Source organism: Lepisosteus platostomus, chromosome 17, assembly GCF_059453375.1.
Source record: "Lepisosteus platostomus isolate fLepPlt1 chromosome 17, fLepPlt1.hap1, whole genome shotgun sequence".
Taxonomy (NCBI): domain Eukaryota; kingdom Metazoa; phylum Chordata; class Actinopteri; order Semionotiformes; family Lepisosteidae; genus Lepisosteus; species Lepisosteus platostomus.
In genome coordinates this window covers 24,970,258-24,988,066 of record NC_142627.1, presented here as the reverse complement: position 1 = coordinate 24,988,066, position 17,809 = coordinate 24,970,258, and the positions used below count along the sequence as shown (strand labels likewise).

The 17,809-nt window shown below is 34.9% G+C and overlaps 1 protein-coding gene across 2 annotated transcripts in view; it reads left to right on the top strand.

The window, feature by feature from the left end:
* The window catches only part of eys (EGF-like photoreceptor maintenance factor), a 350,285-nt gene that overhangs the window by 125,113 nt on the left and 207,363 nt on the right, over nt 1-17,809 (top strand). For both annotated transcript variants that reach the window (XM_088610149.1, XM_088610150.1), the window contains exons 27-29: nt 324-469; nt 10,987-11,158; nt 11,555-11,633. In XM_088610149.1, the coding sequence (XP_088466275.1) occupies nt 324-469; nt 10,987-11,158; nt 11,555-11,633 (397 nt within the window). The remainder of the gene's footprint in view (nt 1-323; nt 470-10,986; nt 11,159-11,554; nt 11,634-17,809) is intronic.

The following is a 17,809-nucleotide window of genomic DNA, read 5'->3' as shown; positions in this document are numbered from 1 at the left end:
TGGAAAAATAAAAAAACCCCACAAAGTTACTGCTTACTGTTATGCTGTAGCTTCTTTCATGTTAAAGTAAAAAAGTTGATCTTCATCTGTACTGCTATTTCTATATTTTCTTGAGAATACATCTGATTTAGTAGACTGAGAAAAATGTGTATGTCATGGTGTTGTGTTCATACAAAGCTGTTTCTCTCATTGGCATTTTTCGTAACTGCAGGAATATAGGATTTAAAGTGATAAGTAATGATGTGGACTGTGTTAGCATCTCATAATCAGCATCATGTAGACTGTTTCTTTTAAATCCTTCTGTGGTCTGCTTCAATCTTCAGGTTCCGCTGTGATTGTACACCTGGTTACTTTGGATCTCTCTGTGAGTTAGACGTCAATGAGTGTGAGGCATCGCCGTGCCTGCATGAAGGCAGCTGCATCAACATGCCTGGAGGCTTCCAGTGTGTTTGTCTCCCCGGATTCTCAGGTACATCCTCTTAGCCGGATGTAAAAAAATCAATGAGCTGTGCACAAGCTATTGCTCGTCATGTTAGCAGCACAACTGTCACTATTGCTGCAGGGCCTTTCTTGCAAAGAACACACAGCAGTCATCTGAGGTACAGGATAAAAAAATCAATATTTGTGCAATAATCTCTTTGATCAAATCCATGCTAAATACCTTATTCCTTTATTTACATTCTCTTTGATTTGTGACCTCTCTCATTATATGGTAAGTCTGTTAAAAGAATGTAAGTCTTCTTTCTTTTTGAAATGCTACAGACTATACTGTTCCAGCCAGATCTCAGAGATACTGCTTTAGTCTTTCTTTTTTATTTGTTTCCACTACTTTCTTTCCTCTATCTTTTTTTTCAGTTTTGTACTGGTTATGGTTAAGAACATCTAATCTTGATTCCTGTCAAGCTGTGTGAAGATTAATTTTACTTCTCTTCTATACTGTATCATCAATTTATCCTTTTCCAGTTTGAGAAAAGGAAATCTCTAAAGTATTGCTACTCTAGAGAGCCAAACCTGACATATGTGCCCCAATTCCCAGAGAAGCAGCTTTTTTTATTAGGCACATGCTCAGCACAGAACAAGTCATTACTTTCTCCCTTGCTCTAAGCTCTTCTGAGAAAAGACTGTCCTCTAGGGAGAGCTAGACTAGAGGATATATTTTAGATTTAGTTTAACCATCTTGAGCTCATAAGAAATATTATGTTTAACAAGAAATGTAACAGTGTCACTACTTTAAAAAAAGGGATTGTTCTATGAAGGTGATGAAAATGAAAGGCTCCTTGGTGGCAGAAATATTGTGATGGCATTGGTCATATTTCAGCAACTATTTCCCATTTTAAAATGTTATTTGTTATACTTTTACTCTGATGTATCCCCCTCTGCTGTTGCAGAAAAATGTAATTTCTTATGTCAGTTGATGCTATTATCGAACCCCACTTTGCACTGCCCGTGACACACAGCAGGAAAGACTTTTTCTGCTGAATATGAAATGTCCACATTCATTTAGCAAGAGAAAGCTGACTGTGATACAAAGGGATAATATTCTAAATATAAGATACGTATATTGTCTTCTCCACAGTATGCTTTTATTTTTTTTATTTATAACATGCTGAAAAGAAATTTCTATATCTGTATTTAATCTTCTGTTCCGAATCTGTCTGCTCAGATATGTAAATTCGGCAAACAAGAAAATGCTAATATATTCTTATAAATATCAATTTTATACAAAAAATATACAAACTACATGAGGTTATATTTTGGGGTAAAGGATATGAAGCATAGAGTAGTTAATGCTTTCAACTCATATAAATTAAACATTATACATTTTTTACATTTTAATTATTATAGATAATGCCAGTGACTTCTCAGAGGAAAAAAGATTATGCCTTTGTCTTATTCCTGTTTTCATTTGAAGTACACAAAAGTAAGCCTTTTGCTGTGGAGGGTTATTTGATTATAAACTGTGATGATCTATATACTCTATTTTTCAAGTGTTATTTAATATTTAATATACAGACTATACGTGTTTGAAAAAAGTTTAAAATATGGTTCAAATATTTATGCTTTCACTCATCCTCAGAGAAATATATTAGCACTTTTTTCCAATAAGGAAACATACAGTATATGTACAGTATATACAGTATACTGTACACTGAATAATCTCTTACTTGCCATTGATGACTATGATTTAGAATTCTCTTCTTAATTTACCATATTATTCTTTATATACTGAAATGAACTACAGCAGTAGTAATAGCAGTAAACTCTAATAAAAAAGTTATGAAAAAGTGATATAGTACTGGAAGTAGACTTACTGTATATTGTAAAATGGAATCTAAAAGTTTAATGCAAACCATAAATATTCACTCATCATTCAGGGCAAGTTAGATATGTTTAGTCTTATTTGTAAGTCACTTGAGTGCTGTCACACTCATTTCCTGCTTTATGTTATTAGCACAATTTTTCACAAAGCAAGAGAAAACTCTGTCAGTGAAATGTGATACCTGAAGGAAAGGCATAAACATAGATTTATGTGCACAATGCTCAAAGTTACAGAGAAGTTATATAAATAATATAGTGCACTGAAGCTTATAACTTTGAAAACATCCCTTAGAGTCTGATAATCATGGATTAAGCTTCAAGATGTTTCCTGAAAAGTGTTATCAGGTGTTTTTAAGAATGCTGAAACTAAACTTTTAGACAGAAGATGTAGCCTATTTTCAGAGCTTGCCTTCATATGTTACAAAGTTAAAATTTACAACACTGGTTAATTGTTTATGTCTTGTGGAGGAGCACAAATGTCATGCAAATGTGCTGTGAAAAAAAGATATACAGTACTGTAATATGTTTATGTGAGTAAAACCTACATTACTTAACACATTTCAGCACTGACACTGAATGACGTCACTCCTATTGTCAGATTCTCTTAGGTGCTGTGTAATATTTGCCATTTTATAAAAGCCAAGTAGGTGGCTGTGTCAGCATGCACTGGCTGCACAGGAACAAGTAAAGGTTTATTCCATGCTGAAAAGAGTAGAGACGCAACCAGAAGAAAGCCCCAAAACTGAAACGTGCATTTTATAAAACTGCAGTGTCTGGAAGGGGTTAATCAGATCAAGCTTTCCATCATCCATTGCTGATAAGATTAAATTCATATTAATCCCTGGGAGGAGAGCTTTTGCTTCTGGGTAGGATGTATTCAGTTTGTTGCTTTTAAATAAGATTTATGGAGAGTGAACTGGATAGTGTAAAAAACAATGCATCCTGAGACAAAGAGGTCAGTGTAGTGAACTCTAAATAAAGACATGCAATGAACATAAGTGCAGCATTCATACTTCTAAAAATTATAAGTTTTATTTTACAACCTTACATCATACTTTATGGTTTCTAATATTAGAAGTAATTAATAAAAATGGACTTTAGGTCTGTGAAAGTATCATTTCCTAAGAGGAACAAGCAAAACTGTGACACAGAAGTAGGACTGAAAGCACCTTGTTAACCTGCAGTCCTTTTATATTCTGTCAGTCCTGCATAAAGAAAGGATTCTGGTTTGACCTTAAATTGAAATTTTATCTGATCTACATCCCTTCTACTTTAATGAATTCAACATATCTGAAAATGGAAAGCAATCGGGGGCTTGTTAGGTGCTTCAGATAGTCTTAAAGATTACCATAATATCTAGAGTCATACAGTAGCTTTCATCTTCAAAAATATATTCGTTTTCATTTCTCTAGAAGTACTGACAGCATAGCTTTATCAATGCCAATTGTACAACATCTGGTTTAGGTACTTTTTGAAAACATGACTATGATGGTTATGGTAATAACATCCCATTTGCTATTTTTATATGCCTTTTCATATTAATAATTTGGAACAGGAAATATGTCTTCCTTTTTGAGAAAAGGAAAAGTCAAATTGCAGCTTGCAGAAGGTTGTATAAATATAAAATGGTTTCATTTCATGGTCCTGTTTTTTTATTTTTATGAAGTTACATTCTTCTTACAAATGCTACTTTGTCAATTTATTCTATCTTGTGCTAAAGAACAGATAAATGGATTTGCAGAGGCCTGCTGAAAGGCTTGCTTTTAGATGAGAAATCCTTTAAAAGAGACATTTTTCTATTATTTTTGTATCTAATTAAATTTACACTCCTAATTTACCTGTGGTCAATAAAGTAACAGTGCAGCATTGTGTTTGTACATGGCTATCGAAGCAGAAATGAATTCATTCCCCTGATACTACTGGGTCAATACAGAAGGAATTGTTGCAGCTTTTGAAACTCCAGGAAAAAAAAATCTGTTTAATTAGAAAAATGTTAACTATCTGCAATAAATGCAGCTTTTGTCTTTATGGGTTAGGTTAGAAAATGAAACACTTTCCCAGACATGCTGGAATACTGGAAAATTTATTAGAAGCTTTCTTAAAATGAAAATTGCTGTGGTTCATAATAAAGTAGAAATTACTGCACTGTGTCACTGCCAATTTAGCTTAAATTAATTGAAAGGAGCCAAGATATATTACTAATAGTGACCAACGGATGTTTGAAATGTTGATGTGTATGCATGACCTTCAACGTTCCTTTGAATAAAGCCATTAATTGTTTCTATAAAGCATATGAATGATTTGTTTTGCCCAGCATAATGCCGTTTATTGGCAACAATGTTCAAGAGTGATGTGGAAGGTTTACAAAGCTCAGACCTACTACCTTATTAGTATGTTGAGAAGGAGGATAAAATACTGACTTACAAGTCTGCAGAGCTCGAAGGTTTATTCAGAGTAATGGCTGCAATATCAGGATACCCCTGTGAGTTTCTATTTTTTTCCCTTGGTTGGCACTTTAATTAGAATGTATTATGCAGCAAAACTCTTAGGTATTCTGGAGTAGGTTTCATACCCTCATTACCTCTTGCAGAATCAGCCCAGAACTAAGCCAATTACATTACTGTGACATAAACAGTTAAGATAATTGTGCAGCCAAATATCACAGGAGGACACATACCCTACAAAGGCAGAAGAACATGTAAAATGGAAGAGCTATTTCAATTAAGATTTTGTTCGTCAGCCTGGCAATTCTAAGAACATTCCAGTATAGTGGAATTATGAATGATAATGTCCCAGTTTATTTGTGTGTACAAAAGAATATCCAAGTCTCACAGCATGGTTTCAGGAAAATATATTTTATCCACAGTAATACAGATTACCTCAGATCTACTGTATCTCAGAATAAAGCAAATTATTCTTAAGTTTTAAGTGATTTTATCTACAGTAATACAGGTTACTTCACAACTTGGGATAAAACCACAGAATTAAAACTAATACATCAAACATTGCATTGTGCATTTAATTCCTTCTGATTCTAAGCAGAAATGCACAATAAATGCTATTAGACTTTTCATTTTTTCAATTATGAGCTTTAGGTTTTTTTCAGCTTGAGGAATAACTACAAGTAGAGTCTCAAACAACATGGCAAAGCTTTTTGAAAACTACACTGCTTTATTGAGAATGAATACAGCAGTTTTTCCTTCATGTGGAAAGGTTTGGAATCACATTTAGGCTCAGAAGGGATATAATTGACTTTCAGCAGATGAAATAGACAGTATTACCACTTAATGTGCTGGGTTAAGGTCTTTTAATTTTGCTGTCATTTGTCTTCCTTAGGTTTGTTTGCCTGAGGCTGATAATGACTACTAATGCAAATCCTCACCCTTGTTGCTATAAAGGTTGAGTTTATTGGCTCTTTTGCTTAATAGGTCTGAATTGGGCATTGGGGTCATTTTTTCACAAGTCCATCCATCCATTTTCTAAATACTTTAAACAAAACACAGTCGCAGGGGAGCAAGAGCCTTTTCCAGCAAGCAATGGGTGCAGGGCAGGATACACCTTGGATGGGATGCCAGTCCCAGGGCACAAACAAACACACTCACACCAGGGTCAATTACCTCAGAAGCCAATTAATCTACCGGTATGTCTTTGGACTGTGGGATGAAACTGGAGCACTTGGAGGAATCCCTCGTGATCACTGGGAGAGCATACAAACTCCACAGAAATAGCACCCCAGAACTGAACCCAGGGCCCCAGCACTGCAAGACAGCAGTGCTAACCACTGTGGTGCCCCTATTACACCACAAATAAAAACATTCATTTTTATTATTGATAGATTTGGCTGACCTATTCAAAAAAGGAATTACAATTGTACATATACCACTGGGCATTTAATGAAATAATCAGTTTTATACCTTGCTTAAGGGTATAATTTGACACCTCCACCTTTATGCCCTGTGATAAGCCTCAACTTAAATAAGGTGGGTCACTAGGCCTGGTTAAAATAGAACTCACAACAACATGAAATATGTTAGAGTGAAAGGAGTCTTTATTGTAGCAGACTCTTCCAGGATACAGAGACTTACTGTTTCAAAGCCCAACCAGAACCACCCCTCTGAACCCCTCTTTAAACCAAAACAATCTACCCTCATGTGAGAATGTCTTAGCTTTGACCACTTAACTAATAATTACCAATTTCACCTGAGATGTATGTACAGTATGTATAACTATTAGAGGCCTTTACTGGTTTCTAGTGGTATACAGTATAAGCTAAAATACCAATCTTTTCCTGTTCTGCCACACACCTGTTATCTTAATTAACTTAATTAATTTACTCCTTCACCACACACAGTTTTTAAAACTTTATCATTATTGGATACTTAATCAATTTGGGTAAATTAAAACAAGTAGTAAGGCTGAACTGAATTCCTGAAATCTGTTAATATACAATAAGATTCTTTAAAATACTTTTGTTTCTTCTGTCTATTGCATTTCTTTAACTGATGTTCTGAATATTTAACTTGTTTTGAGACTTGCAGACAAGTCTATTTACTCTCCAGGTAAGTGATTTAGCATCATGAAGTAAATCTTTCTTTTTTTATGAGTACACTAACTGAACAAATTATACTCTCAGAAACACAGTGAACTACAACTTAGCATATCTACAACAGAGAAAAGCAAATAAGCTGAAGGGCAGCTCCTTCCAAACTTGAAGATGTTGTATCTTTGATACACTGCTTTTAACACTCATGAAAATCTTGGATTGCTCCATGTCAGTTTCAACCCAGGCAAACAGTTTATTGCTTACTGAATGTGTTTTGACTTTTTTCAAACCTTTCAGTCTTTTCATTGGTGAGTGCATTAGGCATTGCCAAGAGAATTCCTGGCAGGATGTACTGTATATACAGCAGGAGACCCATCTCAGCCATATAAGTCAATCTCATATAATGTGACCCATTCAATAGGCATCTTTCAGCTAGTGGTATATGTCACTTTCTGTAACATATTGGCTGCTTTCACACAGCTGGGGTCAGTGTCACAATTGTATTGAGTGCAACCGTTTTAATTATTAATACAGTCAGGAAGATTCTTTTTCATTATAGAAAAAGGGGGCTTGTAGAATGTGTAGGTTTCCTGTCTTAATTGGACAAAATAGGGATGAAAATGCTATTTATTCTCAACTGAGCTAAATATGATTGGGAGGATAACAGAATAAATTAACTTTCTTCAGGCCAAATGTAGGAGCAAGACACCTACAGTATGTGGACGTAAAGACAGATACAAATGAGATGAGGCTATTTGGCCTCTATGTGGTGAATGGTGGACACGATTAGACTAAGAGCCATCATAACATCAGATTATAAATGCACATATGGTGTCCTGTCACTGTTATTGGTTTTGGGAAACCAGTAGTCTCCTTTCAGCTAAGCCTGCTCAGTGCCAAAAACCAGTCCATCACAGAGGTATCAGATCAAATATCTTCTAATCTTCTGTAAACCATAAGAAACTCCAGAGCAGCAGAAGTCCTGACCATCACCTTTCTCTTCCATCCAAAAAATATTTCCAATACATCCAGGGACATCCTGACACACTGAACTGGTTTCTTCCCCTCAATAAATGGTCAGGCTTCCCCTTCAATAGAAATATATAATATGTCTAATAGTATAGTATTAGAAAGTATAATAGATGGAAAAAATACATGTCTCTTGTCTCCTCAGAGACCTATTGGCAGGCCAACCATTTTGGTGCCGAGTTTCCAGCCTAAACACAGCCCTCAAGCCTATGCCCACTTGCCTACTAATATAACCCAAGTTAATCCTGTGCCATGTGGAATCACCAACTGCACCAATCAAATTAGCTCTTTTCCTCCCAGTGGCATTCCAGTCACACAGGACACTATCCAGGCAATCAAGCCAGATGTGTTCAGTCTTCACTCACTGCGGAGGCCCTGGACAAAGCCTTGGATTTTCCTCTTTAACTTTTTTTTCCTCTCTGAGTGCTACTTTATACACTTTCTTAGTGGCTTTACACCAATTGGTAATTCCACATGAGTATCCCGCATCGACTGTCATTACATGGAATTTGCTGCCTCAGCATCCTGGTTCTCAGAGTGGTGTTGTAGCACCTTTGTGGTTTCTATCCTGAGCTTGTCAACCTGGCTCACTAGTATTAGAACCAATAGCATTCTTTGTGTTTTTAAAGCACCACAGTATACTGTAGATGTAATTGCACAACATTAATTTCTTAGATGTAAAACTAAAAGTTGAAAAGCAACATTTGAGAGGAGGAAATAGTTTTTTTTGCAAAGTACCAAGTTCTTGAGAGCCTGGTTTTCATTCTGTTGAGCTAATTATTTGAATTAGGAGGCAAATTACCTGTATAAATCAGGTATTATTGAAAAGGAATTTTGAAACTTGCAGTTGTCTAGTTAGTCAAGACCTACTTTAACTATTTGCTGTCTATGGAGCTAAGTGGAAAAAGAATTGTATTGGGTTTTTTTTTAAACGTAAACAAGTTATTAACATTAAAGAGTCCAAACTTGTTGCTGTTAAACAAACGAAGAGAAAACTGCAGTTTTCCTAAAATTTTCTTGTAAGAGGAAGAAATTCCAACTGAAAACAATATAAACAACATCCAGACTGATAGAATTATGAGGAATTTTGAGAAATGTGTAACTGCAGGAAAGGAAAACTGTGTTTGTTTAGGGAGGTAAGGTAGGGGCAGAATGCGCATTTTAACACTGAGCGATCAAGAGCCCAGCTTACTGCTCCCACTTTGCATTACTAAATTAAAGTATTGTCTTGTGGCTGCTCAACCATTGTTTTCAAAAGCCGAGTCTGTTACTGTTCAACACCTACTCCTGCATCTTTAGTGTTGTACGGAACATTCAGCCCACATTCACTCTCTTTGATGTGTAAGAACACCCTTGTCATTGTTTCATCAGGCTGATTTTCTTATTTTATTTTTCTGTACATAATTTTAAAAAGCACATCATTTTAATTAAAAATCAATATAATTAAAATAAATTATACCACATTACAAAAGTATCCAGCCCCTTTCATTCAGTACATCAGTTAAGATACAAAGGACTGTTTGAAAGGTCACATCATTAGTGTAATTGCCTTTGTGTATAATCAAAATTAACTTAACCTGACTTTTAAGAAAACTATATCTGTAAGTTCTTAGATATTGAATTTCAAACCACAACTAATATAGTGTTATGAAAGATCAACCGGGAAGACCAAGGAACTTTCAAAATTCAGGATTAAACAAAGTAACACATGATTACAAGTCATTACATTACAAGTCATTACAAGAACCCAGAATCTAGTAAAAGATGTCATCCTGAAGCCAATGGAGACTAGTTGCATAGTTTCATGTCTGAGAGAGTCAAGAGAGTCAACTGTTCATACATAGATTGATTTTTATGCAAAGCATTGTATCTGGCTCATGTTCAACACAGGACGTTTTCCAGTCAATCATCATGATTGTCAGATTGTGACAGAACCATGTCATGTTTCTCATCCACAGACTCTGTGAGGTTTGCTGGGATTGAGGGAGAAATGGATGGTGTAGTTTAGAGGAAAACCATTTTACATCACCAGATAATCTGATATTAGGATGAAAATTCACATAACAGCACGATGATGACCAGAGGCACAAGGTCACTGAAGTAATCTGAGAGGATGAGGGTGAATATCCCTGAGTGGTCAGTCAAAGTCAAGCTTGCCATTCAATAAAAAATGTCAAGGCTTGAAAATTGTAATCCATCACTGATCCCCCAACAAGCGTAATAAAACACTGAGGTTGAAATACTTCTACAATCAATACATTTGCATTCCCCTCTCACATATAAAGGTGGTTAGTTTGATCATTACAGTTTTGAAAACATTCAGACAAATGTGTGTCCATAATTTGTAATTTTACAGGAATCTTGAGTTATTGGTTAAGTTAATTTTTTTTTTTCATAAACCTCATACAGTATGTAATATGTTTTAAAGAAATGCATATGATTTACTTCCCCTTTGTCAGGATCACTTTAATTTGAGGGTATGTCAAGGCAATGTGTGGGATAGTAATCAGTTCAGCTGTTTGCCAATAGTGGTGAAAGGTGACGATTAAACTGGCTGAAGAAAGTAATGGAAGTCTGTCTCAAGCTAACCACATCTGCTGTTACCATGAGTATTCATTTGACTGGGATTCCTAATAGCTGTTTTTTTCCTGAGGTAAATGTTGCTAAATTATTGTTGTCATTCTGTGTTAATTCTCAGGCATCTACCTGTGTCATTTTTGACCCCTTTAGAGTGTACTGCATTGCTCAGATTTACTGTATAAGAAATTTATTTTTCTAACGCAAGATTCATATAGCTTTTCATATATTCTGTAAACTAGCTCTCAAGTTTCTGTATTTCTTAACTTAACCAATATTGTACATTTTTGCAGATTCCAGATCAAGCCTTTGGTACAACAGATGGGGATTAAAGGGGTTTTGGTACAGTATTTCATGCACTGTACAATATCTTCACAGTCATCAGTTTTCTTTTATTATATGGAGTCATAGTGTTTGATGAATTTAGAACTAATTGCATGATTATCATATTTAGGGGTAACAAACCTAATGTAAAATGTATTTTTTTACTTTTATGTTTACATTTCTCTTTATTAAAGGTAAATGGTGTGAAGTAGATGTCAATGAATGTGCCTCAGATCCATGCCTGAACAGTGGAAGATGTATTGATGATGTCAATCGTTATCAGTGTTTGTGTGCCAGAGGCTTTATGGGATCAAATTGTGAAACAAACATTGATGAATGTGCATCAAACCCTTGTCTTCATGGGAGGTATGATTGCTTTTGTGCTTATATATTTCTTAGCATTTCAGGAAGCTTGATAAAATCATTTTAATTAAACTTCTCACTAGTGCAGTTAAGGATGACAGATGTTGCAAGTTTGCAGTAATGTAATATATTGACAGATGATCTAAGATCTCTTTCAATTATGCTTATTACCATAAGGTAGTTTTCCATAAATTAGAACTAATTAGTCTTTAATATAGTTAGCAGTGGATCCTAAGCTATTAAATGAATGATGCAGAAAACAGAAAAAGCATCCTTAAGGTGATAATTAAAGAAAACCAAATAAAATAGAAATAAACTAGAAATGTATGCTTTGATTTACTAACACCCTGTCCAGTTTGAGGTTTAAAAGTTATTTTTTTTGTCTTTTTTTATTTTCAGTTGCACTGATGAGATTAACAAGTATGTGTGTCATTGTGAACCTGGCTGGACCAGTGACAGATGTGAGATTAATATTAATGTAAGTTGTTATTTTATAAGGATTATCATCATGAGGTATCACATTTTATGTGCAGTGGTTCTTTGAAATGTGTTTAAATTGCTATTAGGCTGCAGTTTTCTTTGAACAAGTTGAAAATTCTTCAATTAGCAAGTGTTTTGTTTAAAGTATATTTAATAATTCATTATTCATGTCAATATCTACTGTATGTATACGTTTCTTAAACACAATAACAAGATTTACAGCTGTGAAGATGTCTTTTGAATTTCATTGAAATTGCTGGTTACTGGCTTAATATTTCTGAAATTCATCATAATTATTGCTGGAGTGTCCCTATGCAGCTAGTGAATAATGTTATATTAATGTGCCCTCTGCAAGTCCCTGCTGGTTGCTTGTTTAAAGTAAATGTAACAAGTTTAATTATATATACAATAATTGGCCTTTCTTGCTACTGCATATGTCAATCAGAATTGTCCATTGCACAGTATTTATAAACATTTATTTTTCATTATTTAATACACAATGTAGAGGAGATTAAAATTGCTTCAGAAACAAGGAACTCCTAGAAATGTGAAAGGTGGATTTTCTTTAGTATAGAAGTCATTTGGAACTCCAGCTTTAGAGATTTGCACTGTATTATCACTTCTCTATGACTTATACATTTGACACCTCCTTTCACATACATCAAAACCTATCTTCACAAGAAGGGCTTAGAGGGTATTAGCATAGACACTGCACAACGATCTTTCTTTTTACAGTAACTTCAAGATGTCATTTTAAATTTTTCCTGACCTTTCAGTCCTAACTAGAACTAATATGAAATAATGCACTACAAAATCCTTGATTTTTCTGCTCTCCAAGAGGTCAGTGCAACTGTTCACCAGTTTATTATTAAATGCTTAAAATTACAGCGTAAAGTGGCATTACAAAAATACTTAATGTTTATTGACCATTATTGGAGTTTTATATAAAAATATTTGAAGCCTTTCCAGCCATGAAAATTTTTACAAAAAAGCATGACATTGTCATCGGACACGCTTTGGTGGCACAAATGCATACAGTATACTTAGACAGGGTAACTGTTAGTTAAAGTATTTGTGTCCTTTTTTCTGTTCCTGTTCAAGGCTACACTGAACATGTAGTCCTGATTCTTAAACAAAATATTTAAAAAGGCAAGCAGCCAACATCGCATGGACTCAAGAGCTGCTTATCAGCTGAGGAATGACCACCTCAAAGTGGATTAAAATATTTTTGTTACTTGACTGTGCACATTTAAAATGCAGCATCTTCATCAGTGCTAATTAGCAAACCCTCATTGATATTTTGTCATTGATATTCAATGATCAAAAGCTGTAAGATCTTTTGTGAAACTGCTTTTCATTCCATTGTGTAAAAGAAATAGAATACACAGGTCTTTTGGCATAAAGATATCTGATGCATTTTGGAGTTATGTCAGTTCTATTACATTCAATAAGCTAAAAGGAAATCAAACAACACCTACTCTATTAATATCACACCAAAAGACTGGTACATACATCTGATACATATACAGTAACTGGCATCTGATAACAATATTAAACAGCTGAATGCCTTTGCTTGGAATATTTTTTCTAAATAAATGAATCTGAAAGTGAAGGTTTGATGTGTTTTGGAAAAAGAATTCCAATGTATATACTTCACTTTGTTAGGGGTTTTGTTCAAATACATTTTGTTTAAACCAGAAGGAAAAAAAAAACATTCTTTTATGGTTACAAATGGAAAAAAAATGTTACAAATTGTTGCTTTTGATGTTTGTGTTTTAAGTAGTTCATTATAAGTCTCTAATTGTCAGAATAATTGGGACCCAATTAGTTCCACTAGTTCATTAGTTTGAGCTTGATTCTCACATTTAATTGCTTTTTTTGTTCTTTATACACTCAGTGTGAAGACAGTAGTTTAAAGGATTTGATAGTGTATTAACTGATTAACTTTCCTGCCATGATTTTATTTCCAAGGAATAAAGTTAGTCTTCCAAGGGACTGAAGATATAGATTCACAATAGAAAGCAGATGTAGAAAAGCTATTAAATGCTGGGCTACTATTGTCAGTTTTAGATATATGTTTCAAATATTGATCACCACATGCCCTGTTTTCCCTCTTAGTGATAATTTGTTCAATATTAGCATCCAGGCCACCACTCAGTAGCTATGGATTCTAAGGTAATAACCAAGTGAATCAACATATTGTGACTGGATTTGTTTTTATCGCAAGAGGTACTATAACTGTACTATGAACAGTATTTGTCTATCACAAAACATTTGTTACACATTATGTAAGAAAAGAAATAGTTGAAAATAAGTATGGAACCATAGACAAATGAGATATTATAAATTGGTAACTTTTGTGCAACCATGAAATGTTACACTGACATGCTGTAATGTCATTAGTTGTCAGGCCACCCATCAGAAAGTGCCACATTATCTCAAGGGTTACAGCACTGTAATTAATGATATCAGGCACTGATATCATTGTGGATTTAAATGGCACAGTATGCAGTGAATGCAATGGCTCCTACTATAGGCTTCATTTTTTTTATTTTCTGTGTCAATGTTTTTCCTTCCTTGACTACATCTATTGTCACCATCCTGGTTTCATGAGGCCCTCAGATTACATACACATATAACACTAGATAAAATGTCAGGCTCCGGTTATTTTACCATTTTTTTATGTTTTCCAAGATTATTTTCAACACTTTAATTCCTCAATAACAAAAAAATGCAATTTTAAGAAAATCTTAATCATTATTTCAACCCAACATATTCTGTTAATGTGAAATTTTATCTATAGTTGATCTGTCACACCCTTGTGCAGGTTTAATTGGAATTATCATTTGATTCATAAAATCGACTGATTTCAACTGTTTCATACTTATGCTCAGCCATTCTTTTGTTTTAAACATTTCCTGATTTGATGCCTTTTGATACAGCAACATCTTCCTTTACTTCAGGACTGTTAGCTTGATGTCACTTAACTGAAAATATGCATATACTGTAATTCCAAGTAACAGAATAGAATGAATATACTTAGATTGAAGACCAGCTTTACAAAATGCTGTAATTAGATCTTGAAGACGTATATGTGAAGAGGCAACTGATCTGCGTGCAGGGATACACCCTACCAAGCCTATCCATTCTCTGTTCCAATTTGTTTCACACTGAGCTATAGGATTACTATATTGTCATTCTCTCAGCATTTCAAATGTTGTGTGTTTCTCTGAGTCAGGTGACTGAAATTCACTGTTTTCAAGATGTAGGTGAAAGCTGGGGGGTACCACAGAACAGAATGGCTGAGTGGGCTTCATTTGGGGTGAAGGATGGTTATTTCAGTTTTGCATTGTATTTTGCTGAGGTAAAGTTATAGTGAAAGCACTGTGTTAATAATGTATAGCAGAGGGTTACACAAAGTTATCCTCCTTTTGCACATATAGAAAGGAGGATAACTAAAAAAAAGTAACTAAAAACTATAGGATAAAACAAAATCTGTGAAGATAAATGTATATTATTTTCAAACAAATAAAAATGATTGTATTTCAGATCATATTATTATATTTAAGGGGCATCAAAGCTGATACTGCCCTCCAGCACTGGGTTCAATTCCTGCCCTGATGAGCTGTCTGCGTGCCTTTGTATGTTCTCCATATGCACTGGATGTGTTTGCGTGGGTTTTAGCTGGGCGCTCCAGTTTCCTTCTCAAGTCCAGAAACATCCCAGATGTGTCTGTGTTTGTGTCTGTCAGGCCTGTGGTGGACTGGCATCCAGTGTATCCGGGTGTATCCCACCTTGTGCCTGCTGCTTGCACAAAGTGGGTAGGAAATGGGTGGATGGGTTATTTTAATTAGTGTTTTAATTAGTACACAATGTACTGCAAATGATATTAGTGATTGATCCAGGATAACTATAATTGTAATTTAACAGAATATATTCTGAACTGCCATTTCATTTAGCTATGCTGTTGAAAGTGGAAATGTTAGTCCTAATTGACTGCAGGTGCTGTTTGCAACAAAAAGTAATATTCTGTCATTGGTATTTTATTTGTTAATACAAAAGTTTATTTAAGGGATAGGGTAGTCCATACCAGAGGACAGGCACATCCTGCTTACTGGCCTGTTGAGCAGACTGAGAGCATTTGACCCCCCATCTTGCATGGAACATTGGTTAAAGCCCCCATTTATACAGCTGAGTGGACTGAAGTAACTGGAGTAAAGTATCTCAAGATACAACTGAGTCTGCAGCAGGGACTTGAATCCACACCCTGCCAGACCCTGGCGAAGTCATGTTTCCCTATGACTTTATGCTGCCACTCTTAGATATATGGAATTATTGTCATATATTCACAATTCAAAGGTTTTGTTTTATTGTGGGGAAGATTGTATATTGCACTGAGTAGCAGCTTCCTGTCAGTTTTTATCTGGTTTCTGTGCTGAGTTTCAAATATAGGAGAGTATAATTTTATTTTTTATGGTGTTTCTTAAAGCAAACACCCGAGAGTCTTTTGTTCCACATGCCTGGAGTATTCACTGTTAAGCTTGCATGCCCTCCTGCCCTTGAGAAGCCCAATGTGTCAGTTGACCAGAACTGGATCTGTTTCTTGCTATAGGCTATAGAAACACTGTATTGATCACTAGAAGAGGTGTTTGAAAGCACATTAGGGTAAATAAAGCAGGACCTTGTGTGTTAGAGATTGCTATGAGCTGGTTTTGTTTTTATCAATTGTATTGATTTTTCAGTGGCTGAATAAAAGCATCAGCAGCATTTCAAAAGAATATAAGAATTACTGATTAAAATGTGGGACAGAAAATACTGTAAACTCCAATTGATTTTTGGCATGGGTCCTTCACCTTTTTTTCTTAATAATTTTCACACTTAACCAAGGTATGAGGCATTATTCTACAAACATGACACCTCAGGTGTACTGTACTTACAGTATGTGTTCATAATCACTGTTGATTTTTAATTAGGGTTAAAAGAGGGCAGATGATTTTATTGCTGTTGTAAAAATGTCATTTTGTCTAAACAAATGGATATTATTTTCACCATTGTTTGAATGTAGTAAATTGTAATCTTGTCATCTTTGATCCATTTGCACTGGTAAATGTTAAAGACCTTGTATTTACAGAAGAAATGTCATTATAATATATGGCTCTGTGAGATGCCACCCAAAGGCCCAGGAGTGCAATTAAAAAATCACCAGATATCAGCATTAATAATAAAAAAGCCAGTATTCTACAATCCTTGTTAGATAATCTGTAATTGATTTGACAAGAACTACAGACAGACCCCAGAGAAGAAACATTTGGCTTCTAAGAAGCTTTCCTGCAACTTTCTGTGGGATGAATAATTCAATTAGGCTGTGTTTTGCCTGCTAATTAATTGGTCTATAACGTATAAAGTTTAGGGTTCTTGTTTAAAAAGGAGTTTTGTGAATCTCCTGTTCAAATCTTGAGAAAGATGAGAATGAGAAAGAAGGAACTATAACAGAAATTAAACAAAACAGTTGGGACAGAGGGTTGGTGGTCTCTTTTTGTGAATCAGATTAAATAGTTGGATGAAAAATAGTTGATTATTCAAACAACTGCCTTCATTACACAATTGTGACAAATCACTTACAGTGTAATTGCACAAATCACATAAGAATATTTTTACAGCTGGAGAGGGCAGATATGTTCTTCTTATTCTGAAAGTGTGAGACAATGGATAAGAGAGTTGCGTTGCATTGCGTTTACCAGGCACAGCCATGGTTACTGCGCACGGCAAACAAAATCAACACCAAGATCTTTCCATGTTGATCACTCCACCTGCGTAAACAGTGATGATGTCTCAATCTTCCCGCGCACAGCTGGAAGGGACCTCTACACGGCTGCCCACTCTCGCCAGTAGGAGTTTTCAGTGTTTTATTTTGTGCTCCTGTTTGCTCTTATACAGTATGCATGCTTCTCTGCTCATTTTCACTCTGCTACAATGTAGGTTCACTTGGACCACTCACCCATCCTTCACTTTTATACTTTTAACAGATATAAAAGTGTTCTGACTTTTCTTCTAGCTTTCCTATCTTCACTGCTTTTGAGGTTTTTTTTCCATGGTACTGTACCATTGTTTGTTATGGAAAATCACCTAAACTGAAAAAAAAAAGCCAGGTTATTTTAAAATTCTGATAAATAA